General features: G+C 50.9%; 9 protein-coding genes across 9 annotated transcripts; 3 read left to right on the top strand and 6 right to left on the bottom strand.

The window, feature by feature from the left end:
* Positions 1-24: 24 nt before the first annotated feature.
* Positions 25-1,428, bottom strand: GCG54_00002755 (uncharacterized protein; the record flags this gene model as incomplete). The annotated part of the gene is made up of 1 exon (XM_045402838.1): positions 25-1,428. One exon carries the CDS (start codon positions 1,426-1,428, stop codon positions 25-27), a length of 1,404 nt encoding a protein of 467 aa, XP_045269456.1.
* An 839-nt stretch (positions 1,429-2,267) lies between these two features.
* GCG54_00002756 (putative succinate-semialdehyde dehydrogenase) lies at positions 2,268-3,890 on the top strand (the record flags this gene model as incomplete). The annotated part of the gene is made up of 3 exons (XM_045402839.1): positions 2,268-2,288; positions 2,366-2,824; positions 2,889-3,890. The coding sequence occupies 3 exons, from the start codon at positions 2,268-2,270 to the stop codon at positions 3,888-3,890; spliced, it is 1,482 nt and encodes a 493-aa protein (XP_045269457.1).
* Positions 3,891-8,203: 4,313 nt separating this feature from the next.
* On the top strand, positions 8,204-9,557 carry GCG54_00002757 (Choline monooxygenase; the record flags this gene model as incomplete). Its single annotated transcript, XM_045402840.1, has 3 exons — positions 8,204-8,513; positions 8,572-8,867; positions 8,946-9,557. The coding sequence occupies 3 exons, from the start codon at positions 8,204-8,206 to the stop codon at positions 9,555-9,557; spliced, it is 1,218 nt and encodes a 405-aa protein (XP_045269458.1).
* Positions 9,558-9,906: 349 nt separating this feature from the next.
* On the bottom strand, positions 9,907-10,605 carry GCG54_00002758 (uncharacterized protein; the record flags this gene model as incomplete). The annotated part of the gene is made up of 4 exons (XM_045402841.1): positions 9,907-10,100; positions 10,198-10,282; positions 10,347-10,420; positions 10,506-10,605. 4 exons carry the CDS (start codon positions 10,603-10,605, stop codon positions 9,907-9,909), a joined length of 453 nt encoding a protein of 150 aa, XP_045269459.1.
* Positions 10,606-10,618: 13 nt separating this feature from the next.
* GCG54_00002759 (uncharacterized protein) lies at positions 10,619-13,436 on the bottom strand (the record flags this gene model as incomplete). The annotated part of the gene is given in 7 exon segments (XM_045402842.1): positions 10,619-10,834; positions 10,893-11,120; positions 11,286-11,591; positions 11,644-12,030; positions 12,052-12,081; positions 12,230-12,623; positions 12,643-13,436. 7 exon segments carry the CDS (start codon positions 13,434-13,436, stop codon positions 10,619-10,621), a joined length of 2,355 nt encoding a protein of 784 aa, XP_045269460.1.
* Positions 13,437-13,456: 20 nt separating this feature from the next.
* GCG54_00002760 (uncharacterized protein) lies at positions 13,457-14,175 on the bottom strand (the record flags this gene model as incomplete). Its single annotated transcript, XM_045402843.1, has 2 exons — positions 13,457-13,974; positions 14,010-14,175. The coding sequence occupies 2 exons, from the start codon at positions 14,173-14,175 to the stop codon at positions 13,457-13,459; spliced, it is 684 nt and encodes a 227-aa protein (XP_045269461.1).
* Positions 14,176-14,961: 786 nt separating this feature from the next.
* On the bottom strand, positions 14,962-15,810 carry GCG54_00002761 (uncharacterized protein; the record flags this gene model as incomplete). The annotated part of the gene is made up of 1 exon (XM_045402844.1): positions 14,962-15,810. The coding sequence occupies one exon, from the start codon at positions 15,808-15,810 to the stop codon at positions 14,962-14,964; it is 849 nt and encodes a 282-aa protein (XP_045269462.1).
* A 5,215-nt stretch (positions 15,811-21,025) lies between these two features.
* On the top strand, positions 21,026-22,114 carry GCG54_00002762 (uncharacterized protein; the record flags this gene model as incomplete). The annotated part of the gene is made up of 1 exon (XM_045402845.1): positions 21,026-22,114. The coding sequence occupies one exon, from the start codon at positions 21,026-21,028 to the stop codon at positions 22,112-22,114; it is 1,089 nt and encodes a 362-aa protein (XP_045269463.1).
* Positions 22,115-22,368: 254 nt separating this feature from the next.
* On the bottom strand, positions 22,369-24,168 carry GCG54_00002763 (Phosphopantothenoylcysteine decarboxylase; the record flags this gene model as incomplete). The annotated part of the gene is made up of 1 exon (XM_045402846.1): positions 22,369-24,168. One exon carries the CDS (start codon positions 24,166-24,168, stop codon positions 22,369-22,371), a length of 1,800 nt encoding a protein of 599 aa, XP_045269464.1.
* Positions 24,169-24,617: the final 449 nt, after the last annotated feature.

Genomic DNA, 24,617 nt, shown 5'->3' on the forward strand with positions numbered 1-24,617 from the left:
AAAGTAACTGATGTTCTATCTCCCCTAGATCTTGGCAACTGCCCGGTAGCAGGGATAGTTACCACGGTCCAGAGAGTTTCGAAGCTCTCTGATACGCTGCTCAGTCAACAACAACGATGTAGGGAAGTCCTTTGGAAGTTCCTCTCCCAATATCATAGAAGCAGCAGCCTGACAAGAGCGAAACGCCTTGACCATACCAGTAGCATGATAGGCCCCACAGACAAACTGATGGCTGCGGCCTGCGAAGGGAAGCGGCCCGATGAACGGAAGGCCGTCTTGGGTGAAGCTGACAATGCCAGACCAGGAGTGGTCGATGCTCGTAGCTGCATCTGCCTTCGGGTTTGCAATAGCCTCAAAGGGGAAACCGCGCAGATGCGCGTGAGGTGCTAGATCAGTCACAGTGTCGTCGCCGGTCACGGTACGTCCTGTGCAGGCGCGACCCGTGACGATACCTCCGTCCTCACGTTGGATGAGGTAGTCGTAATCTTTGCGTCCATAGCGATACCAGACGGAGTACTCCGGAACTGTTCCGAGGGGAGACTGTCCATTGCTATCAGCCGCCCAGTGAACCACATTTACACGGACTGGAGAGACGAAGGGCTGCATCTCGGGGAGAAGATAGCCCATCCAGGCGTTGGTGGCGTGGATGACCTTTTTGGCCTTGATGTTGCCGCGCTTCGTTTTGACGGTAGCAAAGTCCTCTCCGTCGCGATCCTCAATGGACTCCACAGCTGTGTTGGTCTGCATGTTGACCTTGTTGCTTCCGATGAGGTTCTCCCAAACCTTAGCGATCCACTTGTAGGGCCAGACAGAGCCTGCGGGGATGGTGATGGCTCCGATGCAGCGCTTTGATAGCTTCATCTGGTGCTGCAGAACATCTCTATCGGTGTGAACGGTGTGAAGAGCGGCAAGGTGAGGCGCGTGCACACGAATGTCCTCTAGAGCCTTGAGGTCTTGTTCGAAGACGGCCTGGTCGTAGTAGGCCTCAACACCAGTGGTGAGAACCAAATCACAATCTGCGCCATCTTCCTTCGTTGCCGCAGCGATGGCGGCCAGGTGACTTTGCTCAAACTCAGAGATCTTGATGGCCTCCTCAATTCCAAACTGGTGTTTGCGCTCGTTCCACATCGAGAATAGCATGGTCTTGATGTGACCTCCATTGCGGCCGGTAGCACCGGAGCAGAGAGTCCTAGCTTCGAGGACAACGATCTTCAGATCTGGCCTCTTTGCACACAGAGTGCGGGCTAGCGTCATGCCGGAAATACCGGTGCCAATAATGACGAGGTCGACAGGGTCTTGAGGCCATGGTGAATTGTGGTTGGCATAGGCGCTTGGGTTAACGTGCCAGTATGGCTTGGTCGAGTTGGCGCGAGGCAGGCCAGGGTTGACCACGCCTGGCGGGTAGATGCCTTCAAGTGCTCCAGACATTTCACTGCAGATATATCTGTTGAGTCAAATGATCTCGAGAAAAATGAAGAAAGTAGACCGAATGCACGGACAAAGAAGCGGCGACAGCGAAGGTAGTGGTAGACATAATGGGTGGTTCTTTACACATTAAATGATCAAGTAGTTAACCATGTTTCGGTGTGTGGACTGGCCTTATGCGCCATGAAGCTCAACATGGTGACCGTGCCAACATCAACCCGTTTTGGGAAGGTTTAATGAGACCTTTAGGCTCTCCACCAGGCAATTCTGGGCCGGTCTCATCAACGGTGGGGCTGGACAACGGCATTTCGTGTCTTAGTTACCCCGCGTCACCCCTCCATTCTGCAGCTTATCTTCCTCAGCTTCGGCAATGGAGCCCTAACACTTCTCATGCCAATTAAACCATTCGTCTGATAGATTTCCGAATCTCCGCCGATATCTGCCCGGTCCCTAGAAAGGTGGAACCTTTGATGCTCGAATGGAAACCCCAACTGAGGTGGTCTCTCAGCTCTATCCCAAAAGAGCCCATGAGGTCTCCGCAAGGTCTCTTCGTATTTCCTCTTTCCAGAAGGACACGTGCTAGTCCTAGTTTCCCAACATGTGCACAGTTCATTGACCCAACATGAAGTACAAAGCATAGGATTACACTAGTCGTCGGAAACCCTGGCGCACCCTGCTCGGCCGTTACGTTATCGGTTTTGTGGCCTAGGTAAGAAAACCCACTTGCGAATGTCTTAGACAGCACATTATTATCGCAGCCACGCAACGGCAGGTCGAAATACTTCATCACTTTTCATTTTCGCTTTCTCGTCATCGTCATACATGTTCTTTTAGCCTGCAAGATGGGTCACACAGTTCCAATCGTGAGTTGCGTCTATATTTGTCTCCGTCTCTTACCCTTAAAGACACTAGGTAGACATATATTCTAACCATGATGCAGTTGAAAGATAGTACTCTTTTCATCGAGAAGTGCCACATCAATGGCAAATGGACAGAAGCAGCGACCGGTCAGGTTTTCGAAGTCCACGATCCCGCCACTGGCCAGTTGGTTGGAACATGTCCCGAGTGCGATGTGACAGATGTTGAATCGGCCATTCGCGCAGCCGAAAATGCGTTTGTCTCATTCTCCCAGCTCACTGGCCGACAGAGATCCAAGATACTCAGGAAGTGGTACGATTTGATGGTAGAAAATCTCGATGATATTGCCATTCTTATCACGTGGGAAAGCGGGAAGGCTTTTGCGGACGCCAAGGGCGAGGCAGCATACGCCGCTAACTTCCTCGAATGGTTCTCTGAAGAAGCTACAAGATCATATGGCGATACCTTCGTCCCGACGACGAAGGGAATGCGTGTTCATGGGATCAAGCATCCGATTGGTGTTTGTGGCCTGATTACGCCCGTACGTTCCATGATCACTTTGCAAGACGCAAGACATGCTGACAATTTTCTCTTTCGAAAAACAGTGGAACTTCCCGGCGGCTATGGTGACTCGCAAAGTTGCTCCAGCCCTTGCAGCAGGCTGCACGGTGGTGCTAAAGACTCCGGGGGAGACGCCATTCACGGCCAATGCGGTAGCGGAGCTCGGCAAACGGGCTGGTCTGCCGCCCGGAGTATTCAACATCATCACTGCTTTAGAGAACACGCCCAAGATCGGTCTCATCCTGACCACGTCACCAGCCGTCAAGAAGGTCTCCTTCACTGGTAGCACGGATGTCGGAAAGCTCTTGATGAAGCAGGCCTCTTCGACGATGAAGAAGCTCTCACTCGAACTCGGTGGCAATGCGCCTTTCATTGTTTTTGATGATGCTAAAGACATTGATGCTGCTGTAGCCGGCTGTATAGCTGCTAAGTTCAGGAGTAATGGGCAGACCTGCGTTTGCGCCAACAGAATCTACGTTCAGAGCGGTGTCTATGAAGAGTTCGCAGCTAAGCTCAAGGACAAAATCGAGAGCAGTTTCAAGGTCGGCCATGGATTCGATGCTGAAGTAACACATGGTGCGTTGATACACGTCCGAGCGGTTAAGAAGGTGGCCCAGCACGTGGATGATGCCATCGGAAAGGGGGCTACCGTCCTGACCGGGGGGTTGGCCATGCCCCATCTTGGAGAAACTTTCTATGCCCCAACGGTGTTGACCGGCGTCAAAGATACTATGGATGTTGCGGCAGCTGAGACTTTTGGCCCTGTCGCCGCATTGTTCAGTTTCGATACGGAGCAAGAGGTCATTCACAGGTCCAACTCTTGTCGTGTAGGGTTAGCCGGGTATGTCTACAGTGGCGATCTCGATAGGGTGTATCGCGTGGCAGAGCAGCTGGAAGTTGGAATGGTGGGAATCAACACCGGCCTCATTAGTGACCCTGCTACACCGTTTGGCGGTGTGAAAGAGTCAGGCTTCGGAAAGGAAGGTTCCAAATATGGCATCGATGAGTATTTGGTTACGAAAACCATCACCATATCTCATTTGTAGAAGTAGACTACACAGAGTTCCCCAATAGTCTACGAATCTACAAGTTTGGTACAATCCTGAGACTTCATGAATTGTAAAGCCTCGTAAACAGAAAGTCACACGGTCTTAGCGTGCATGCGCCAGCGATACGTTAGAAAATTACCAGGCAATGATCTTCCATGTCAACCACTTGCACTAACGGCCTTTTCACATGAGAAACAGCCCCGCTTCAGATAGCAACTCCGTCCACCTCGCTCCTCGGTCTACCTTTGCCCACATAAGGGGCAGATGGTTTATGCCTCTCAGTAAGTTGGCAAATCGGCTGCGACTATGATGCCTCAGCAAAGATCTTCGAAAGAAGGCCCGATGACTCTCTAATGAGCTGGCAGCCGCAACCAAGAAGGTTGCCCAGACTAGGACGTGGGTCCCAGGCTCGTGTTCTGGTATTTGCTCCAGAGTCTCCTTGAACGCCTCAATTTTATCTTTTGCATCTGGTCCAACTGAAACGCTACCTGTTACCCCTTGCAAGTATATATCGTGGGCTTGTTGCATCACGCGAGCGACAGTAGCAACGATAGACGAGTCTCCGGCCTGGCCTTGGGAGCAATATCGAATACAGTCGAAATACTGATCCCACTGAGATTCGGAAGCCAGCGTTTCAATACCAGCTAGCTCGCTGATGTATGGCGCGGCGTAAACCCTGTTCCTGCTCTCATAGTCAGCTCTTGATCGATCTGTGTAAGTATTAAAAGCTTTTTTTCTTTTTTCCTTTTTTTTTTCAATTTGATCAAAGAAACAATGATAGCCAAGATACAAGTTCAAGTCAAATATAGAGGTGACTGGCGACAAAACTTACTTCCGCACCTGGCGAACTAGGAAACCTCCGAGTTTGGTACACCCCAGCTGATGCTCGCCGCCAAGAACGTTGGTTGCTGAGTGCAGCATGCTAAGGATTGTTGAATAATCTTCCCTTCCGGTCACCATAGCCGCCACGAGTAGCACAAGTACCGCAACCGAGATAGCTTGATTCGCTTCATAACTGCAACCCGCGAGGTTGCTTCGCTGCCGCAGACCGTCAATGGCTAGGTTGTAAAGGCCTTGTGGACTATGGGGAGGGTCTTGGCCGAAATGCTGTTGTTGAGCGGGATATCGCAACCCGTTCGTGTTGGTTTCTAGGTACCTAATGTCGTCTGTGTTCATACCATCTCTATGAAAGGCGGATACGGCGAGCACTGCGTTCATTACCAGGTCATCTGCATGGGCCATTGGAAGAACGATGTATCGCCAGCCATTGTGACTTCCATCGATGGCCACCATCTCGCCAGCAATATGTTCAGAGACTTTTCAGGGCAGCGATCAGCACAGTTTTAGAATTGAGGCTATGAACATGCGACGGTGGCGGCCTTATTACTTACAGTGCATAAGGAGCTCTCTCTTCCAGGAAGGAATGTCATCCATGAGGCATCCCCTGAAATCTTGGGCATCTTGGCTAATGAGGAAGCCTGTCAAAGGAGAACTACGCGGTGATGCATGGTCCTGGCGACTCAATGACATCTCTTTCTCATGCGGCTCGTATGGATCATAGAACCCTCTGGATTCAGTATCAAAAACCGGATCCACATATATGTTGGTGTAATTTGAAACTCTTGCTGGATTTGGAGCATCAACACCTTCGCCCATGTCACCTGTATCCGAAGATGTTGATGCGTTACCCCTCGTTGGTTGCAGACTCCAACATCCCGCTTGGAAATGGAAATCTCTAAAGTTTGGCTCTCCAGAATATTGGTCTGAAGATAAGTTCTGGGTTGCCTTTGTCTTCTTCGACTCTTGTCGCCTGACAAACACAGCAATCAGCACATATTAACAGCCAAAGTTTGGGAAGCAGGAGAAAAACGGGCCTATACTTTTCACATAGGCTTTCAATAGTCTCGCCTGCCCACTTCCCTCGTGTGTTGACGCCATCGGCAAAGCGTACTCGCACATTTGCATCAGTGCCGCTGCAGTCCAAGCCCCGAGAGCTGCAGTTCATACATCGGGGTATCTTTCGGTCGCATGAGACGCGACGCTTCGAGCATTCATAGCACCCTGGATTATTTCATCTTAGTTTATTATAACCTTACGAACCTTTGAGAGTAGAATGGCAGCTTGAATTGTGCAAGCAAGTTGGCTCACCTTTGACTTTCGGGCGGTAAGGACGCTTTCGTGGGGCCATCTCATGTCCTCCACAGCTAGCCTGTGTCGTCCCTTTCTGCCTTTGCGTGCTGCTCACTGTGCTCATAACCGCGGCTCAAAGCCTGTCACCATCGAATCGGGAAGTAAATAGGAGATCCACGATTGTAAGGAGACCTTGGAGTTGTACATCGGATGTTGGATCGAGATACCGGAAGCCTCCGCTTTCCGGCGCCAGTTGACTACGAGTACCGCCCACTGGTGCGGGGAAGACTAGGATGGGGCGTGTGCAATCAGATGCTGTCACACAGTGTTATCGGGCTGTTGTGGTCTCATTTTACTTACCCGAATGGGAATGCGGGGCAGGCGCATGTCATTAGAAAACACCGAAGACCCGCGTCAAGTCTTCTTATCACTGATATAATGGCGTATCTCTGGGATGAAGCCCTATCATCTATCATACCCGGGGCCTTAGAGATCGGCCCAGCCTCAATCCGTTCGATAAAGGACTTACTGTAATTCTTGGACGTGTATTCGAGCCAGCGACTCGCCATTTTTAGCGGCCTAAACTCCGGCACTCGTCTTTAAGTTGCGACCGGGAGGGTGGGGTGATCAACGAGTGAATCTTCCACAACTGGGCAATAAATTGCACGAGGTACTTTACTTGAGCCGCACCTTAGCTATTGTCACGGCATCGCTACTGACGTCAGCTTATTAGTTACTGCTTTGGAGAATCTTGTGTGTGGTTATGTGGGCTTGCGGTCTTGTTTCTCACAGCTCTGGTGGTCATAACCAAGGTCACGTTAGGTCTGCCTCACTCTTCGGGTACCCTACACATCCAGGATCGGTGCAAGAAATAAGAGTCATTACTCATGCTGCCACATTTTGGACAAATGGAATTAGTGAAGATGAAAAAGAACAGACCAGAGCTAATGCTACTTTTCATCGCATTTACCCACTTACATAGTAGGTAAATGAGGGAATGGTGTTGTCAGTCTGGATAATTGAGTAATTACGGTGTCCTTGGGACTCATGTTACATGAAAGGGCTGAGTCTGGTGTATCCGATTATGGTCCTGAAGCCCATTATGGTTCTTCTCTAACACAAAGATGAAAGCATAAAGGTTCGATAGTGAACGCCACCAGTCTTCGAGTACATGCTGGTGACCTCAGCAAATGGAGAGACATGGGTAATAAAGGTTCACGTTTACCAGTTGCATCTGTCTGTCTTAGCTGTGACGGATTTAAGTCACGAAGCTATCCAAATCGCGCGGGAGGAGCTTGTTCCAGCATATCTTCTCTATCGTCTCTGCTTAATAACCATCACTCTGTCTGAAAGCTCATGTTGATTGACTACGGACCGAAGAGATCCAATTGGTGTAACAGAGCAGACACACCTATGTTCGCTGCTTAGAAGGGCAATCCCAGAGGGGTCGTGGCGCTGAATGCGGGGTCAGCCTGAGGCAAACTGCAGTAGCCAATGGCCAGGTTGCAATTATCAGCCATGTCAACGGTCTAGCACGCTTTGAGAAACTGTGGGAAGACCATCCACAGATAAAGAAGTCTGAATCCCATGGTTCTGAGGCGAGATGCTGTATTAGGAAGGAAGCCTGAGACCGAGGGCGTGTGTCTAAACACCGAAGCTGCACACTCACATCCGTGCCATTACTACAGCAAGGCGGCTGGTATGTAACGCTACCACACGTCTTCCTCAACGTAGGTCCTCGTCTGGTCGAAGCTGAAAACATGGTCGACATCGTTGCGCCGTCAGTCGAAACAACGCGACAACTTTAGTGGTAATATGTTCATGTTCTGGATCATGTATCCTGAGATACCTTGCATGGGGAGCTGTCTTGGTTGAGCTTTATTGCCCAATTTCATCCTAGCTTCCGCCACCCCTCACCCCGTGATTCAAAGAAGGTTGTCAGCGTTCCTACCGTATGTAGTGAATATCGAAGGTGTCTCGGGGCGGTGATTCAGCGTTCGGATGAATTCGATCAATGAAGCTTCATGGATTATTAAAATGGCCCATCTATCCGTGCTTTGCATCCCCACCAACTCTGTTCCTCTCCTTACACAACGACAAAAGAACAAAACAGTTGAACTTGTAAATCATCCCAACCTCACTTCTGCGTAAACCTTGTTCCATCTCATCCGCTATCCACAATGTCTGTACCTCTCAAGATCCCCGAGGGCAACATGCCAGCCTCCTGGTATCGCGAGCCCGCCTTCTTCGACTTCGAGAAGCGCGCGGTATTCTCCAAGCACTGGCTGATGACGACCCATCGCTCTCGCCTACCAGAGGCAGGAAGCTTTCTTCGCTTTGAGATGGCTGGCTTCGACTTCTTCCTCATCAAGGACAGACAGGGCGAGATTCATGCATTCCACAATGTCTGTCGTCACCGTGCCTACCCAATCCTTGTAGACAAGGATGGCCGCGAGGGCAAAAAGCTCATTCTTAGCTGCGGCTACCACGGTGAGTTTCTCCACAAGGCTCCTTCTTCCGGCTACACCGTCTGACCGTGGCTTCGCAGGCTGGTCCTACGGTCTCTCTGGCAAGCTTGCAAAGGCGCCTAAGTTCGACGAGGTCGTTGACTTCCGCAAGGAAGATTACAGCCTCTTCTCGATCCACACTCACATCGACAAGCTCGGTCTCATCTGGGTCAACTTTGATGCGTCGGACAACCCCATCCCATGGAAAGAGCTCAACGAGGGTACCGACGAGCAAGAACGGTTCCAAGATTTCAACCTCGACGACTATGTTTACGAGCGCACTTGGACCACCAATGGCGACTACAACTGGAAATTGGTTGGCGAGAACTACAACGAGGTGAGCGAACACAGCTGCGGATGCTCTCGAGTGGTCCAATACGTCTAAAAAGTCTTTCATACTGATACATCTGCGTAGTGTTATCACTGTCAAGCATCACACCCTGGCATCACCAAAATCACCAATCTCGATCGCTACTCAGTTGAGACGAAGGGCCCCAACAAGGGGCGAATGGAACACTTCCCGCCTAACAGGGACGACATCAAGCCTGAAGACGTTCAGTTCTTCGGCAACGGAGCCTTCACGTTCAACTACCCGAACACATCTCTGAACCTGTCCACGCCGTATTGGTTTCTCATGCGCGTTGTTCCCAAGACACCCACCACCGTCACCACCGAGTACGAGGTGTACCGAAACAAGAATTCGCCGCAAGAGCATTTCGACCGCGCCGGAGAGTTCTTCGAGGGTATCGAGATTGAGGATTTCCATCTCATGAATGGCGTCCAGAAGAATCTGGTTACCAACGTGTTTGTCAACGGTCCCCTGCATTCGAAGCGCGAGTCGGGCACTATGGCTTTCAAGCGTCTACTAAAGAAGGACCTTGACAAGCATTGGGAGGCTGAGAAAAAGGCTCGGACTGAGATATATCCTGCCAGGAGAAACACTCAGATTCACCCTAGCATCAATGTGGAGGAGAGGTTCTGCGGAGAAATATGTGCTTGTCGAGCCGCTGCGGAGGCTGCAGCATAAAGGAAGGGGTCGTGTAATTCTATGGATTCGAGACCGACTACCTCATATACATTCTCGCTTAGTACAACCCAGGGCGGTGAGTCATGAACAATGATCGTATCTATCGGAATACAAAGCTTCAAAGCAGCCGCTTGGCTTTGGCCGAATCCACAGTCCTGGAGAATTGAATGTCGATAGATTACCCGGGGAACTTAGTATACATGTAATGAGAGGCTAGGTAGACCGTATTGGAACATACTCGCGGTGCCGGCCATATTGTTTCGCTTTCCATGCTGCATACGTTCGCACCAGCGCGCGCCCATGGCAGGAGGTGAAAGTAAAAGCCCAGCTCATCAAACTTGCCCCGCTCTCACTTTCCCAAATCACTGTTCGAGCTAACTCCGTGTTCCTCATCGGCTCTCCCCCGACTTCTCAGACCCCGCAATGGCGGACAGAACAGCGCACTTGACTTAGCCCTTGCTGCTTTTATTGGCCGCGACTCTTTAGTGGCGTTGCGCTGCATCTTTGAGTAGTATTGGACAATCTCCAGCTTCCAAACATAGGCTATGGCTACCAATAGAAATATCAGTGGCACAACGACTATCACTTCTGTCAGCAACCTGGCTTGGGTACCAGAATTGAGCGATAAGAGATCACTTACAGATGACGTACAGCGACCAAGCAGGAGCCGTGAGGAAAGATGCTACATCAAGCGCGAAGAGTGACGTTAGAAAGGAGAGAGGGAGCTGGGAGACGAACATGTTAGTGAAAGACTTTCTCGTCTATGTTCTGCGTATTAGAGCGACTCACAAACCACACTGTGATAAGAGTAAATATTAAGACAATCTTGCCCTGTTTCACAGCTTCCATTCCTTGTAGGTTGGCTATATCACTCTTCACAGGCGTCAGAGTGGTCTTTACCTACGTGTCATTCGTCAATTTTGACTCTTGAGAGTTGTTGAAAATTACTCAGCGCCTCTTGGGTCTGCTCCGCGAATCTGTCCATCTCCTTGATGTCACCGAGGATGTAATCTGTCTCAAGATCCCCGTTCGCAGAGGGCCCTGCCATTTGATATTGAACTTTACGTTGAAAGGTAGCAACGGTTTGTTTTCAGGATGTTAAGCTCATCCCTGATGTCCTTAATGTCGCATAACTGACGTGTCACCTTCCCGAGCGTAGAGCTCAGATCACTCGCTGTCTTTTCTGTGGATTGATCCTTATTCTTGCTATCCTTTCTGTTGCTGGACAAGTGAGGGTGACCATAGGCCTGATTGAAAAGGGTTGACTCTTTTCTTCGCTGCATATGTCGTCAGAACTTCCATACTGCTTGTAGATACGGGTCTACTTTCACCCACAATCTCGTTGATAGAATCGGAGAATATCTGCCGGATAGATCGCTCTTCCTTGGGCAACCCGTTTTGCTGGGAATTTGCTTGGATACTGACAGAACCATTGGTCGTTACCTTACGCTTTCTCTTCCTTTCGTATGCTCCGACACAATAATTCACAATAACTTTGCTCATTTCGGTAGCCGATGAAGGTCCGATTCTTCGGCTTCCGTTCCTAACTTGTTTTTGAAGATGCTCGAGAATATTAGTGAAAAGATTATCTTGGACATCATTCCTGGCGGAGGATGTGGAGGTTATGATCCATTCTGAGATAAGTTTACGTCAGTCGCTGCTCGAGACTCATTTATGAGTCGTACGGTACATACTCTCGTCGATGATCCATATCCACACTTGACTTACACGCAGGACGGGCCAGTACTTGAGCTTTCGTTTGTCTCCTGCTTTCAAGTATTTCGTTATGACCTGATCCTTATTCCGCAAATCTCTATCTTCGCGGGAGTCATTATCCGACGCAAAGTGGTAATAAAATTCATCTAGAGTTGCTGGTTGGTGGATGACTGAATCCTTGTACGCCGCGAATAGGCTCTGCCGTAGGTCGATCTGCTCAAGAACCAACCTTTTGTCTGGGGACGTCGTATCAGTCTTCGGTCGGGAGCTTCGATCACCTTCACTTTCGTGATATGTTGAAAAGTACAGATAGGGCATCTAGGAACACATGAGAACTAACAATCTCCTTCCGCATTGAATGCGTACTTACGTAGATGGCCGAGGCACCGATGGTTTCTTCTTTCTGCCCGTCGCTTTGTTGGTCTATCATCATACTCTCGGATGGAGGGGCGATGAACGATACTCTAGGGACTTTCCCTTCTCCTTTTGACGCCTCACCAACCGAGCCTCTGTCTAAGCTCGCCATGTTTCTGTCATCCACTGGCGAGAACAATCCAGTGCCATGTTGGTGCTCTTCGTTCGCTTGGGACCAAGCCCGGCCTATGTCTTGATCTCCAATGTCTCTTGCAATATGGCGAACCTCCAAATTGGTAGGAAAACCTTTGTCTTTGACGACATAGCGGGGCCTCATGAAGCGTGACATTGACGTCCTGTCTGGAATCTCGATCCAGCTGCTACGCAAAAACGATGCAACCTTCTAGGCTTCGTCTTTGCAAACCTTTTGCTTAAGTATCTTCTTCGCGGCATCCTGTATCCAAAATTTTAGCAGCCTGGCAACATTGTGGAGATGTGGAGTGCCAACTGCGGGCTGGGTCAGAAGCTCTCACCTCCATCCATGTAATCTGGCTAATATTGATATTTCGTCTGACAGCTTATGCTCCCGAAGAGTAACTCACGTTGCTTGCCGGTAGATGTATCCACGTAAAATCCGGACCAACTCTGAAATTGGCACCAAAGACGTGAGGTGATGCTTGCTTGTGCGGATTGGGGTTGTACTCGAACTTTTGGAGTCTCTCAACGGTCTGTCGCACATTCTCCATCTGATCTGAGTCGTACAAGATCTCGTACACATTTCGGAACTTGAAAAAGTTATTTTGAATGATAGCGGCGCGGAAGCGCTGGGAGGTTGCCTGCATGGGCCCAGTCTGCTCCGACAGGGCCCATGGGCTTGCTCTTCTCTCGGTCTTTTCCGGATAAAGATAGTCCAAGATATCCTCCAAGTCTTTCAGATCTTTCAGGTCTGGATCTCCATCTCTGCTTTGGTCAGATGATTTCTGTTCCGCCTGCCATCTTTGACGGTCGGGCTCACTCGGCCGTGGCAGTGAAGCTTGAGTCTCTGCTGCGAACCAAATTCAAACCCCGTTCTCTGTCCTCGCCGACTTGGCTGTCCTTATCGCCCTTTTTGTTCAACCCTACTGCTCTAAGATAAGTCAGTAACACTCGGGGGAGACGAGCGTGAATCGCCCATTCAACCAATGAGCATCCGTGGGGATCAAAGTTTCCTTGTATCTTCCCGGCCTGTTTCAACTTGCTGAAAAGCGCCAAAGCAGTGGTGTGTCTCTCCAGGCGGTACACAGTCCAACACAGTGGCTCCTCAGCCTGCTGAAGTGTTTGGTCTCGAGCAAAAAGTTCAATGAGGAATTGTACTAAACCCTTGCTCTCAGAAAATGGACAGTCTTTGTCCTTGTCGAAGCAAGAGTCGAACGCTGTCTCGCCACGAATGTTGGATTGTAGGATTCTTTTCGGTCTCATCAATTGAATCAGGCCTTTGATGAGGTTCTCGTCCCGTGGTACTGCAGCATTCATCGCGTGATGCAGTACCGTGTTCTCTTCCAAGTCGATCCCATTGATATCCGGGCCAAGCTTCAACAGCTCTGTAATGATATCCGAAGCCGTTAACGAGTTGCCGGCGCCGTCATCGAGCAGAGTTCCACCACAAATGAGCATGATGGGCGTAATTCCATCCAAACCTGGCGTATCGATAGCTGATTGAACATCCTTTGGAGCTTGCCCTACCAAGTCTCGGAGCAGCTTTGCCACGATTTTGGGGTAGTTCCGTCGAATTGCTGTCATCAAAGGTGTCCATTTCTCAAAGTCCACCATGCTGAGGCTCGCACCGACTTCTAGCAGGAGGTCAACAGCGCTTTCAGTGCCATGATACATTCAGACTCCTTGTAGACCTCATTGATGGACTTTTCATGCGGCTTGACGAGCTGTCTCATCAACTGGGACTTCAGGGGCCATCTGACAGCTCCATCGAGGGGATATTGTCCATCGTGACCTCTCTTGGCAGCATCAGCTCCGACGCTCAACAATGCTTCAATAATCGTCTCGTTGCCAACATCACAGGCTACTTGCAAAGGCAACCACCCGGAGTCATCCTCGAGCTCAGGGTCGGCTCCTTCTCGGAGAAGCTTGGCAGTAACGCCTTCAAACTCCTTCCAAGTGGCGAGTAGAAGAGCCGTTTCCTTGGTATCCGAGCAGCGAATGTTGATCAAGGGCTTCCATTCTTCCAAGTTTTCTTCTAGATCCCTCAAGGCGGACACATCATCAGCTGCCGTGTTGATCAGTTTGTGCAAGGGCGTCTCCTCATATTCGTGCTGCGCTTCGTCCGGGACATTCCCTTTCTGTAGCTCGATCACTAAACGTTTCTTGACCAGGGACTGATTTACCAACCCTCCAATTTATTTATATCTTCAAAAATAGGAGATGCTATGTTGCCATCGTCTCTTCCGACATCATCGTAGACAGTCTGAACCTGTAGCAGCCCCGATGGCTCAATTCTAGGAGGGCTGTTTCTCTCAGATTGTCCTCCAGAATTTGAAGAACCATGAATTGACATGGCTTCACACGAAAAAGGTGACAGGCGATGAAATGATTTAATGTCAATCAGCTGGGTTGCGGCAGTCTCTTAGATAAAGCCCATCAGGCTACGGACGGGCAAGAAACGAACGCGGATCCTGTCGATCACTGCCAACCCACGCAGCCATTTTGGAAGTGACATGACGAATAATGCGCCCAGAAACGCCAAGAGGAGCATATTGCAGTAGGCTCCGGGTCTGAGTGACTGATAAGTCACATCTCGAAACTCTTGGGCCACTCATTGGTCAGCCTTCTGTCAATTCGTGGTCTAAATGCGAGAAAGATGTGGTCTGACGTCTGCCTGCCCTTTTCAGTTTAAAATTTGATCACTAGCGTCACTATATCTTACGAAAGCTGCTCTCTTCTGTCCGAATCCTGTATGTTACCCGAGACGAATTCTCGGTTGGTCCATGACAGCATGATGCCTGCTACATCCCCCGAACTTCTACCTAAGTTTCTCCGAGGCCGTGCATTTGCTGACTATCTTGAGCATTTATATTTACTTGGAATCAAATATTTCAAAATCGCTGGTAGCAGTGTATGTGCGAAGAAACATGAAGTAGGCGATAGGTATTTCCGTAGTTCAGGGCTAGGATTGATTTACTCTGGTGTTACTTGCGACAAGGTATCGCTACCCATGTTCACGTCGTTTATCTCAAGTCCATCAGCTATGTCGCTTATTCCCGTGTTCACGCTAGTCTGGCTTGTAGCCATGGAGGTGTATCATGATGTTGGCTTGTCTGTTGAATCTACACATTCTAGACTTTCAGTCATCATCATCGTCATCATCCTTCTTTCCACCACCACCACTACCACCCTTCTTCTTATCATCATCGTCGTCATCGCCGCCATCTTTAAAAGCATTCGGCGTTGCAGCGACGGCCTTGGCCGAACCTGCTACCGGTTGTCCAGCAGTCGCAGCCACCGCCGCAAACTGCGCCGTCCTCGCATTCCCCAACCTCGCAGTAAACGGTCCAAACCCACGCTCGTGAAATCCAAGATTCGCCCCAGGATCGGTCGGGTTCCTGACTGCCTTTTCAGACAGCGCCCATCCCATGACCGCGTTCGCATTCGTAGCATCCGGCCCCAGTCCCAATGTTGTATCGAGGCAGTTTTCGCAGAGGAAGGTGTAGGTGAGAGAGGTGGCGTTGACGGAAACGCCTTCGGCGATGGGTCGAACGGCAAAGTTGCCCTTGACTTCGGGTGGGTTGTCTTCGTCGGTTGCCTGTCGGAAAGAGGCCATCACACCGCCAGCGCCATCCGGCCACGCGGCCAGAATGAAGTTGCCCTCCATCTCGCCGGTCAAGCCCATGGCGCCCCATCCGGCACCGTTGACGAGAGGAAAGGAGAGTTGCCCTATGAAGGACCCGGCTCCGGCGGTCCCGTTCTGCTCGGGAAGGGCCATGGCGAAGGCGAATGAGGTTCGGGCGCCGAAGAAGCGCTCCATGTTCAGGCCAGTTGCCTGGTCCACGAACGGAGCGCTCTGTTGAGCGGGGGTTGAAGTGGCATCGTCGCCTGCCAAGGTGATTGTGATGATGGAGAAGAAGAAGAGGGCGAAGATGAAGAGTTTTGAAGAGAGTAGTCGGGATCGGAGAGGGAGCGCTTGGGATGCCATGTCGGGTTGAGGGTGGGGGTATGTGATAGAGCCTCTGTCTAGAATTGAGTGATTACAATTGAAAACTCGGCGGCCCGCGCTGGAACGAAACGAATCTAACGATGCGAGAACGAAGGCGCTGGAGGGCTGAAGACTCTACACGAAACGAAAGATAGCGAGGTTTCCATTATTTATCAAGTCGAAGTCTATGAGGTCCATCTACCCCTCATCTCAATTTTCGCCAAGAAGCCATCGCGATGTGACAGCTTCGTCTCATTCCCGCCCAACGACCGGCTTGGTGAGGCCATGTTTGGGCTTAGATTAGCATCTACCCAAACAGCCATCAGATAATGAAAACTGCAACCGGCCCCCGCTCAGTGGGAAGTTGGCTAGCTTTGGCGAGGAAATCCGGGGGATTTTCTCGGCTGCTATTAATAAACAGGACCAAAGAGAGAAGGTGGTGCGGCAGGTTTTGGCGACACACTTCATGTCAAGGTGTCTGACAGCTGAGTCGTTTCGAATTGCCTGGGATGGGGGCTGGTCGCGCATCAACGGCGGTGCGTAGCCAATTGGGCGGGGTCGACCCTGAACCCCTTGCTGTTTCATGACGTGAAAAATCGCGAATAGCTTCAATACGAGGCGGAGGTGATGGATCAGATTATCTGTTGGAAATGCTAATACAGGCTATTCGCTGTGATCCTCTTCAGAGCCTGGTTCCGAAGTTGGGTTGTGAGACTCCGCGGGTAGTTGACACTGGGTGAGGTTTCATGAAAACTTCCACCCGCATCAGAACTTGTGATAAGTAAGGTTGGCTTGAGTTGCATCATAGTTCAATGAGTTATGGCCCCCATTTCGATATTTCCACGTGAAGCCCCGCCAAGATCGTCAAAGACGTCGACTGGAACTGCCCAGGCTTGGAGGCTGGAGTCTAATGTTTGCGCCAAGCTTTCGGGATCGCGTCGACTTGTGAGTTTTTGACATTAAGTCTTGGCAACGGAACGTCAACTTGAGAACATCAACCGGCCGTCATGGCGCATGTCTTCCACTTTCATCCATCGACAATGCATTACGGCGGCAGCCCTGCGATCAATGAGCGGCAAAGTGCTCGCGTGCCCTAATACCCCTTCAGGTCGCAGAAACTCGGTAAAGTTCCACCAACACCCCCGCCAGCGGGGGAATAAACTATTCAAAGATCTCCGGGCCTAAGAATAGTGTTCCGCCAGAGACCGTCCGGACACCTTCGGGGATGGAACGGGATTGAAAAGGGCGCCCGACAGGAATAAGAATAAAGACAAAAATAAAGCAGCCGCGTTTGAAATGAGGGTCGCGACGTTTAGGGCTGTCCAATGGGGTCGGGTCTCATGTCATCTCGACTGCTGTCGTTGGGTGCTGCCAGTGCTGTTGGGAGGAACAGGGGATTCGTGGTTAGGTGCCCTGTCGGCTGGAGTTCCCCTCGCGCAGGCTGGGGTTGCCCCGTTCGTCTGATCGGCCCAGGGGTAGGAGGACCACCAATCGACTGTTCTTGCCCGTCGTCTCTGGGATTTGGACGTTCTGTCGATCTTGGCGCGGGCGACTCGGGTATTTCGGATTTGTTCCTGGGTGTATTTGGCCTGGCCAAGCAATTTGGGGGTTGTATTCGGATGAGGTACGCTGGTAGCGATGTTTGTGGAGCGTGGCCTACGCGTGGGAATAACACGGTGAGGCCTCTTTGCAAGGCGCAGGAGGCATGTTCAAAGACAACCTGACGCAAGACCCAGGGGAAACGACTCCGGTAGGTTGATGGAGCTGGGTCTGGAGAAATTAGTGATCAGTCCGGTCATGTGAGATGGTTTCATCAAAGGTTAGAGCGATGGTGTGCCATCTGCTACAAGTTCTCACACATTGTATGCGGCCTCGACCAGGTTGAGATTACTTTAGGTATCGCTGCCCGCGCCTGAACACAAATTAGAATACAGCGACCGACACCCGGACAGAATAAGTAAAACTTTGTGATCGTATATAGGTCAGCGGTTTGTTTTCATGTGTGAATGGAAGCTTGCATTCGCATGTGTTAGACAATCGGTATGGTCAGGTTGATTCCATGGAACATTTTCATGAGACATTACACTGAGGCATGGTTAAAGACTATATTGGGCTGATATGGCTTTCTATGGGGATGACTATACGCTGAACGGATTAGAGCTTTCCGTCTGATGAGACAACCATAACATCCCAAAACTTGCCAGTCTTAGCTAGAGTGATGACGAGGAAGGCGCAGTGCCCTCTTTCCAACCATACATCACCCTCCTAACTTCCACTAGAGAATCGCTCAAGTTTCCCTTGGAATGAGCTTTTGACACCGTTAGAGGAAAAGTATTAACTTCATTCTTCAGTAAAACAAATTTTCAGTCTGGTCCTTAGCTAATCTCTGAATGAATCAATGCTACTCATCGCTTCGATTCCGCAGTATTAATTGAATGAGTCGTGCTATCCGGGCAGAGTACTACCCATGAGATAGTAATTGTTATTGTTGATATCCTATCATCACTATCGACCAAAATAGAAAACTCTGAGGTGGTGAATTGTGGTTTCTGGGACCTTGGCGAAAAGCAGCATTTGAGAATGTATCAACCATAATCAATAGCTGAAGTCTTCTGCCATTGTCCAAATCCTTAGCGGGATCCGCATCGTGGAGGGTCCAGACTAACAGCACATGAGCTAGCACACCGCCATCCTCAGCATCCCCGCCTCATAGGCGGGCTCATTAGATTAAGGCGTTGTGGCAGAGTGGTCTAATGCGCAAGACTAGAAATCTTGTTCCTTCGGGAGCGTCTGTTCGAATCAGGCCAACGTCGAGTTACTTTTTGCGCTTTCGGTCTCGAGGTGCTGTGTTTATTTTTGTTGGGAGCGTGATCTTCCTTCTCTGAAAGGGCATGCCAAATCCCGCTTCTGGAAATTTTCACTTGTGTTGTGGGGCCGGGTTGAGGCACCGCAACGGCGGGAGACTCAGAGGGCTCGCAATTGGGGGGCCGGCCGGAGTGAAAAGTGGGACGCCGTCTTCCACCGGCCCCTGCCTTGTGCATCCCCGGAATTCCTCTCATCACAGACTGCAAAGACGCGATTCTTGCCGTCTGCCTCGAATTCGAGCGACTGGACTCAAGGACGCCACTGTGTAAGGCATCACGCCCATCTCAACCGCTGCGCAAGCAAACATCGTGTCTCCCACCTCAACCCCAGGATCTCAGACACCACGCCCTATCCCACAACACAAAATCAGCCTTACACCACCACGAAAACGCCCAAGCCCCCGTCACCGTCTATCAAAATTTAATCTGGACAGCATGACTCAATCCCGCCTTACCAAATCCCAACTTCCAGTCGTGCCAACACATACCCTCCCCCCGTCTCGATCAACACGAACCCCATCCCGTCGATCATCTTCCCCGTCAAATCAAGCTTAACTCTTGTCCTCAGCTAACCTCATCTAATCACCGAATAAACACCAGCTCAGCCGCAACGCTGCTCACCCCGCGATGTTGACAAGGGTCCAATCGCCCATCAAACAACGCTAGCGAGCGCCTCTCATCTCCGTGCCGCCGTCCAATTCGTCCGCGACCCTCAGCCGCACAGCGCCGTCGCCGTTAGGGGCGTCCATCACTTCCCCTCCCCAAAACCATGCTTCTCTTCACTGCACGAATGCAAAATAAGCATTCGGGGCTTTCACTGTGAAGTGATATAATGTATTGAAGTATACTTTTTAGAAACTCTACTAGTATATAGGCTACCTTTATAATCCCCCCCCCCTTTTTCCCTTCTCCCTTTACTTCTCTTAGTTTTAATAGTTAGGGAGGATTATAGTAATTACTATAATTACCTTATTCTTATATTCTTTATATTTATTTAGTTTATTAAGTTCCTCCTAAACCTCTCTTATTTATTTATTATATTTAAGTTTCTTATAAAGTTTTTATTAATCCTTTTAGTACTCCTTAATACCTTAAACTTTACTAAATTAAGAGAAGAGGTATACTATAATTTAATAGATAAATATTTAGTAGTAATACTTATCCTTAGACTTATTTAAGGATTTAATATTAAGACTTATATTATTAATAGTAACTTAAATATATTATTTATATTTTTTTATAAAAGTAATAAAATTAACCTTCTCTTTTATTTTCTAATTTATTAATTTAATAATAAATATCTTAATTAGTTTAATTATAATAAATTAATTTTATTAGGGATAGTTAATAAATAGAGGAAAAATAAACCTATATTCTTCCTCCTATATAATTTTATATAATAAGTTATCTATAAACTATTAAGGTTATTAATAATATTCTTATAAACTTAGATTAAAGCTTTCCTAGTTATTATAAATAGTATTATAATACTTAGTAGGTATCTATTAAAGTATAAATAGAATTTTTATAATATAGCGTAAAGCTCTATAAATTGGATGTGGCTGGGCTTAAAGGGTAGAAGAAGCATTCGGGGCTAATGTTCGTCCGGGCCAGGATAAGCATAACGAAATGAAGGCTGTCCGTCGCTTAAAACGCCCGGCTTGGCTGGGAGAGGAACAGCCTGCTTGTAACGGGTTGATTGAGCTGAAGTCGTTGCTAGGGTGGACTGCTTGTCGTTTCTTGGCGGGGCTTTCTAGGCTTCAGCTGTGGATGTTTCTGCCTCGAATAACTGCCGTGATGTCTGGCGAGGATAGGGAAGAAATATCAAGATATGCGGTGCTTACGTTCACAGTGGACATCAATTCAGCATCCCGTCAAACGCCTTTTCCTCGCATACGGATACTACACCCTAGTATAATGCCTCAGAAAAGAAGGCAACACCACATCATGTCAAACAAGCCTTGTGAAAACAGCTACAATGTGGCAAACAACCCTGCGTCCCTTAGCTCTCAGCCCACCCGTCACCCCCGGCAGCCTGATTGCTCGCCTATCACCGCACCCGCGGACGTGAAAGGAAGCCAGCTCGTCTATCAACGCGCCTCATGGCGTTTCCTAGCGTCGTCCGGGGTCACACAGAAATCTCCCGACAACCTCCCCCGGCCCATGTAGGCTGATTTTCAACGCAAGGGGTCCCAGGGGTATTTTCCCATTCAAAGCCTCCGGCTTGACATCGTTGTAAGTACGATAGTTAGATCTCTTTCACCATCAGAATATATATACCTCCCTCCCTTCCCATCGTGATCCCCCCCAAGGCCTGGTCACCACCCACACCAACAGCAACACCGCCCATCATGCTCTTCAAACCCCTCCTCCTATCAACGGGCCTCGCCCTCGCCCTCGCCGACTCCTCCTCCCCCTACCTCGGCTCCCAATCCTCCTCCTCCTCCGCGTCCAACCCCTTTCTCCTCCCCGGCGGCCTCGGCTCCTCCGCCATCTCCCTCGGCGCCGTCTCCTCCACCTGCGACATCGGCTACAAACCCTGCGACGGCAAATGCATCCCCACCCTCGGCACCTGCTGCAACACCGGCAGCGGCGGCTACTGCGAGGCCACCAAGGTCTGCGTCTCCGGCGGCTGCTGCCCCATCGGCAAGACCTGCTCCGGCGCCCCGTCCGGGTGTTCCTCCGGCAAGGTCCTCTGCAACGGCTTTTGTATCCCTTCGGGCACGGTGTGTTGCTCTGATGGCGGGTACTGCGACGCCGGGGAGACGTGTACCGCTGACGGGTTCTGCTCGAAAGGTAGCGGCGGCGGTGGCGGTGGGGGCGGGGGGCAGTGTGCAAGCGGGCAGACGGCGTGCGGGAGCGGGTGCATGCCGACGGGACAGGTGTGTTGCAGCACCTACTTCTGCGATGCCGGGGAGACTTGCGCGGGTGATAAGAAGTGCAACAAAGGATCTGGCGGTGGGGGAGGTGGTGGAGGAGGTGGGAGCCAGTGTGCGGCGGGACAGACGGCGTGCGGGACGGGATGTATGCCCTCCGGCCAGACTTGCTGCAATACGTACTACTGCTTCTCGGGCCAGACTTGCGCGGGTAACAAGAAGTGCAACGGTCCGGGTGGAGGTGGAGGCGGCGGCGGCGGTGGAGGGGATGATAGTACTACTTCGACGAGGTTGATTGCGACGACACGGCTTCGCTCTGCTACGACTACATTTGACGATTCCCCGAGCACCACAGTGTTGGGCGGTGGCGACGATGATACGAGCACCACGTCTACGCGAGCTATTGCCAGCGGCACCAGCACCAGCACCAGGGCGACACTTACGAATGCTGTGCCGACGGCAGCGACGACTGGGGGTGGCAGTACAGCCGGTGCGGGTGCAATGGGTGTCGATGGTGCGATCTTGGTTGCTGGACTATTGGTTGCTGTGCCATTGGTCATCTGAGAATGATAGGAAAGGACTTCACTTCTGGAGACATGTGTAACGAGATGTCATGATTCGACAAAAGACCAACCAATCTAATAAGAATGTAATACCCTCACGTTCATCACGCATGCTGCCAACGCCAGATATCCAGCCTTTGATCCGGAACGCCAAACTTTTTTGTGTGCCGGTTTCAATGCAAGGGCGCCGTGTCAGTGCTACCAAAAGCAATGCCGCCTGCGCCTGTGAATGTGTCCCGAAAACAGAGAATAGTCCTACAAACACCTAGCCCGCATCCATTCGACATTGCGGAGTCCGAGGTTGAGCCCGTTGCTGGCCCACCACTTGCGCACCGGCTCCTGGTCGCCGATGCTGTCCTCCAAAGCTTCCTCGATATCGCACGTTCTGTATTCGACACGCTGTTTCCGTCCTTCCATGCCGTCCAGTTCACCGTATGCAAACTTGCGCCACCACTCCAGCACGCCGATGTGCTGATGGATCGTGGGTTGGACGAGCACCTCGCCGTCAAATGTAAGTTTGTCGTCACCCTTGAGCTTGCGCCAAAGCTCGAGGACGCCAACCTGGCCCCAGCGTGAGGCAATCTTTGCTACACCGTCGCCGTGGGCGATGGGTATGCCAGAAGCCATCCACCATTTGATAACATCAACCTGGCCATGCTGGGCAGCCCACAGTAGAGCTTTGCCGGGACGCAGGACGATTCTTTCATCCTGCGCCGCAGCATCCCTCCACCATTCAAGGACCAGCAGATGTCCCTTTCCGCTGGCTTGCTCCAAGGCAGCCTCGGTGAAACGCAGAGGCAAACCGGAGTGCCGCCACCACCAGTCGAGTACTTGGATAAAACCCATCTTGGAAGCACCGTCGACAGCCTCGGCGTCGTACGACTGTTGGTGCTTGCCTCTAAAATATTTGCTCTCCTTCCAGTAATCCAAGACATCGGGGCGCCCAAAATACGCCGACGCCTTGGTGGGGAGAACTTTGCCATCGAAAGCGTGCTTGAAGAGGTCGGGGCGATTCGCCTCCATCCATTTGAGCACGTCGATGAGTGAAAACTTGATAAGAAGCCCTACCACAAGGGCGGGCAAGTCGTGCAGTGTAGGGGGCGATTGGAGGAGCTTCTTGCAGATGGCGGTCGTGTCACAGGTGAGGACAAGCCATTCTAGCTCGTGCTCGTAGACCTTGATCGGATCTCGCGAATCTTTCGGCTGCAATGTCCAGGGATGCGGCATCGGTAGGTTAGTAAAGATGCCAAGAGCCTGCGCGAGTTCCCAATCGCCAGCATAATCCAGAATGATGGTCCAAATTTCGGGAGGCAAGTTAGAGTAGACCCGCGGATCCCCAGTCGCCAGGTACCCAAGGTGAGTGACAACGTCGACGTCCCGGCCGAGGCCGAGGAGGTCGGCCTGGTTCTTGATGATGCCCAACACATCGTTGAATCCATTCCAGTTGACAATCCGCTTCGGGTTCTTCGGTGATCCGTCGTAGTGCCACAAAATCGGGGTCATGGCGCGTATCCACGTCCACTTACTGTTGATCTTGTTGAGCTGCCGTTTTGTGACCGGGTTCTCCCACATATGTGTGCTCATGCCGGGCACCAGGAGGATCTTCTTGGCAGTATCCCATCCCCTCAGTACCTCGAGAAGGAACGTATCGGCAATGCCCGCCATCATCTTTGAAATGTTATCCGCGTCGATCGGGGCCAAAACCATGAGGTCGGCCCACTCGACCAGTTCGAAGGCTTGCTGGCGGTAAAACTCTATATCGTCGGCGTCGGTGTCGGCGGCGCGCACTGGAGGCAGAGGAGGACACATGGATCGGTTCTGCATGGTAATGACGGTCTGGCTCAATCGGGGGACGGTATCGTCGACGATGGCGCGCATCTCGATGGCCGAGCTCTTGGAGAGCCGCACGACGAGGGCTTGAGCCCATGATATGTCGCGGGGGCCGGTGGCGGCGACCAAAAGGTGAAGTTTACGGTCGCGTGGCTTGAAATGAAGAGAAGAGGACGAGGAGGCGCTCCTCGTTATACGGAGCGGCAGGGGGTCGGGAGGGTCCATGGCAGCATGCTGGAGCGACAGTCGGGCAAGAAAGTGACGAAGGCTGGCCGTTTCGGCGGCGGGTTTGAAAGGTCGGCTCGGAACGTCGACGGCAGATATGACTGTCGTCGTGCAGCGGGCGCTTTCGAATGAGCTTTGTGGTAAGTTTGTCTCCTATCGGGGAGTTGAAGATTGAAGGCGGGTTATTGAGAGGCGAGATCTGGGGCTTCGGGTACGATCGGGAGAACGAAGAACCGGAAAAAACAAGAGTCGGTGAGGGCGGTCGCGGACGGGTCAAGGTCGAATACCAATGAAGCCTTATTGCAAGGTGAATGTGCAGGAATAATCGCAGTGTCTGTCGGTCTGGGAGGCGTTGTTGCGTCGGTCGTTGGTGGTGTGGTGTTTGTGGTTGGTTTGCAGCAGGCAAGCAGGGTAGCGTTGGGTATGTGTGCAGCAGTTGCAGATGGCGG

The sequence above is a fragment of the Colletotrichum gloeosporioides genome (genome assembly GCF_011800055.1).
Source record: "Colletotrichum gloeosporioides strain Lc1 chromosome Unknown consensus_13, whole genome shotgun sequence".
In the NCBI taxonomy this organism is placed as follows: domain Eukaryota; kingdom Fungi; phylum Ascomycota; class Sordariomycetes; order Glomerellales; family Glomerellaceae; genus Colletotrichum; species Colletotrichum gloeosporioides.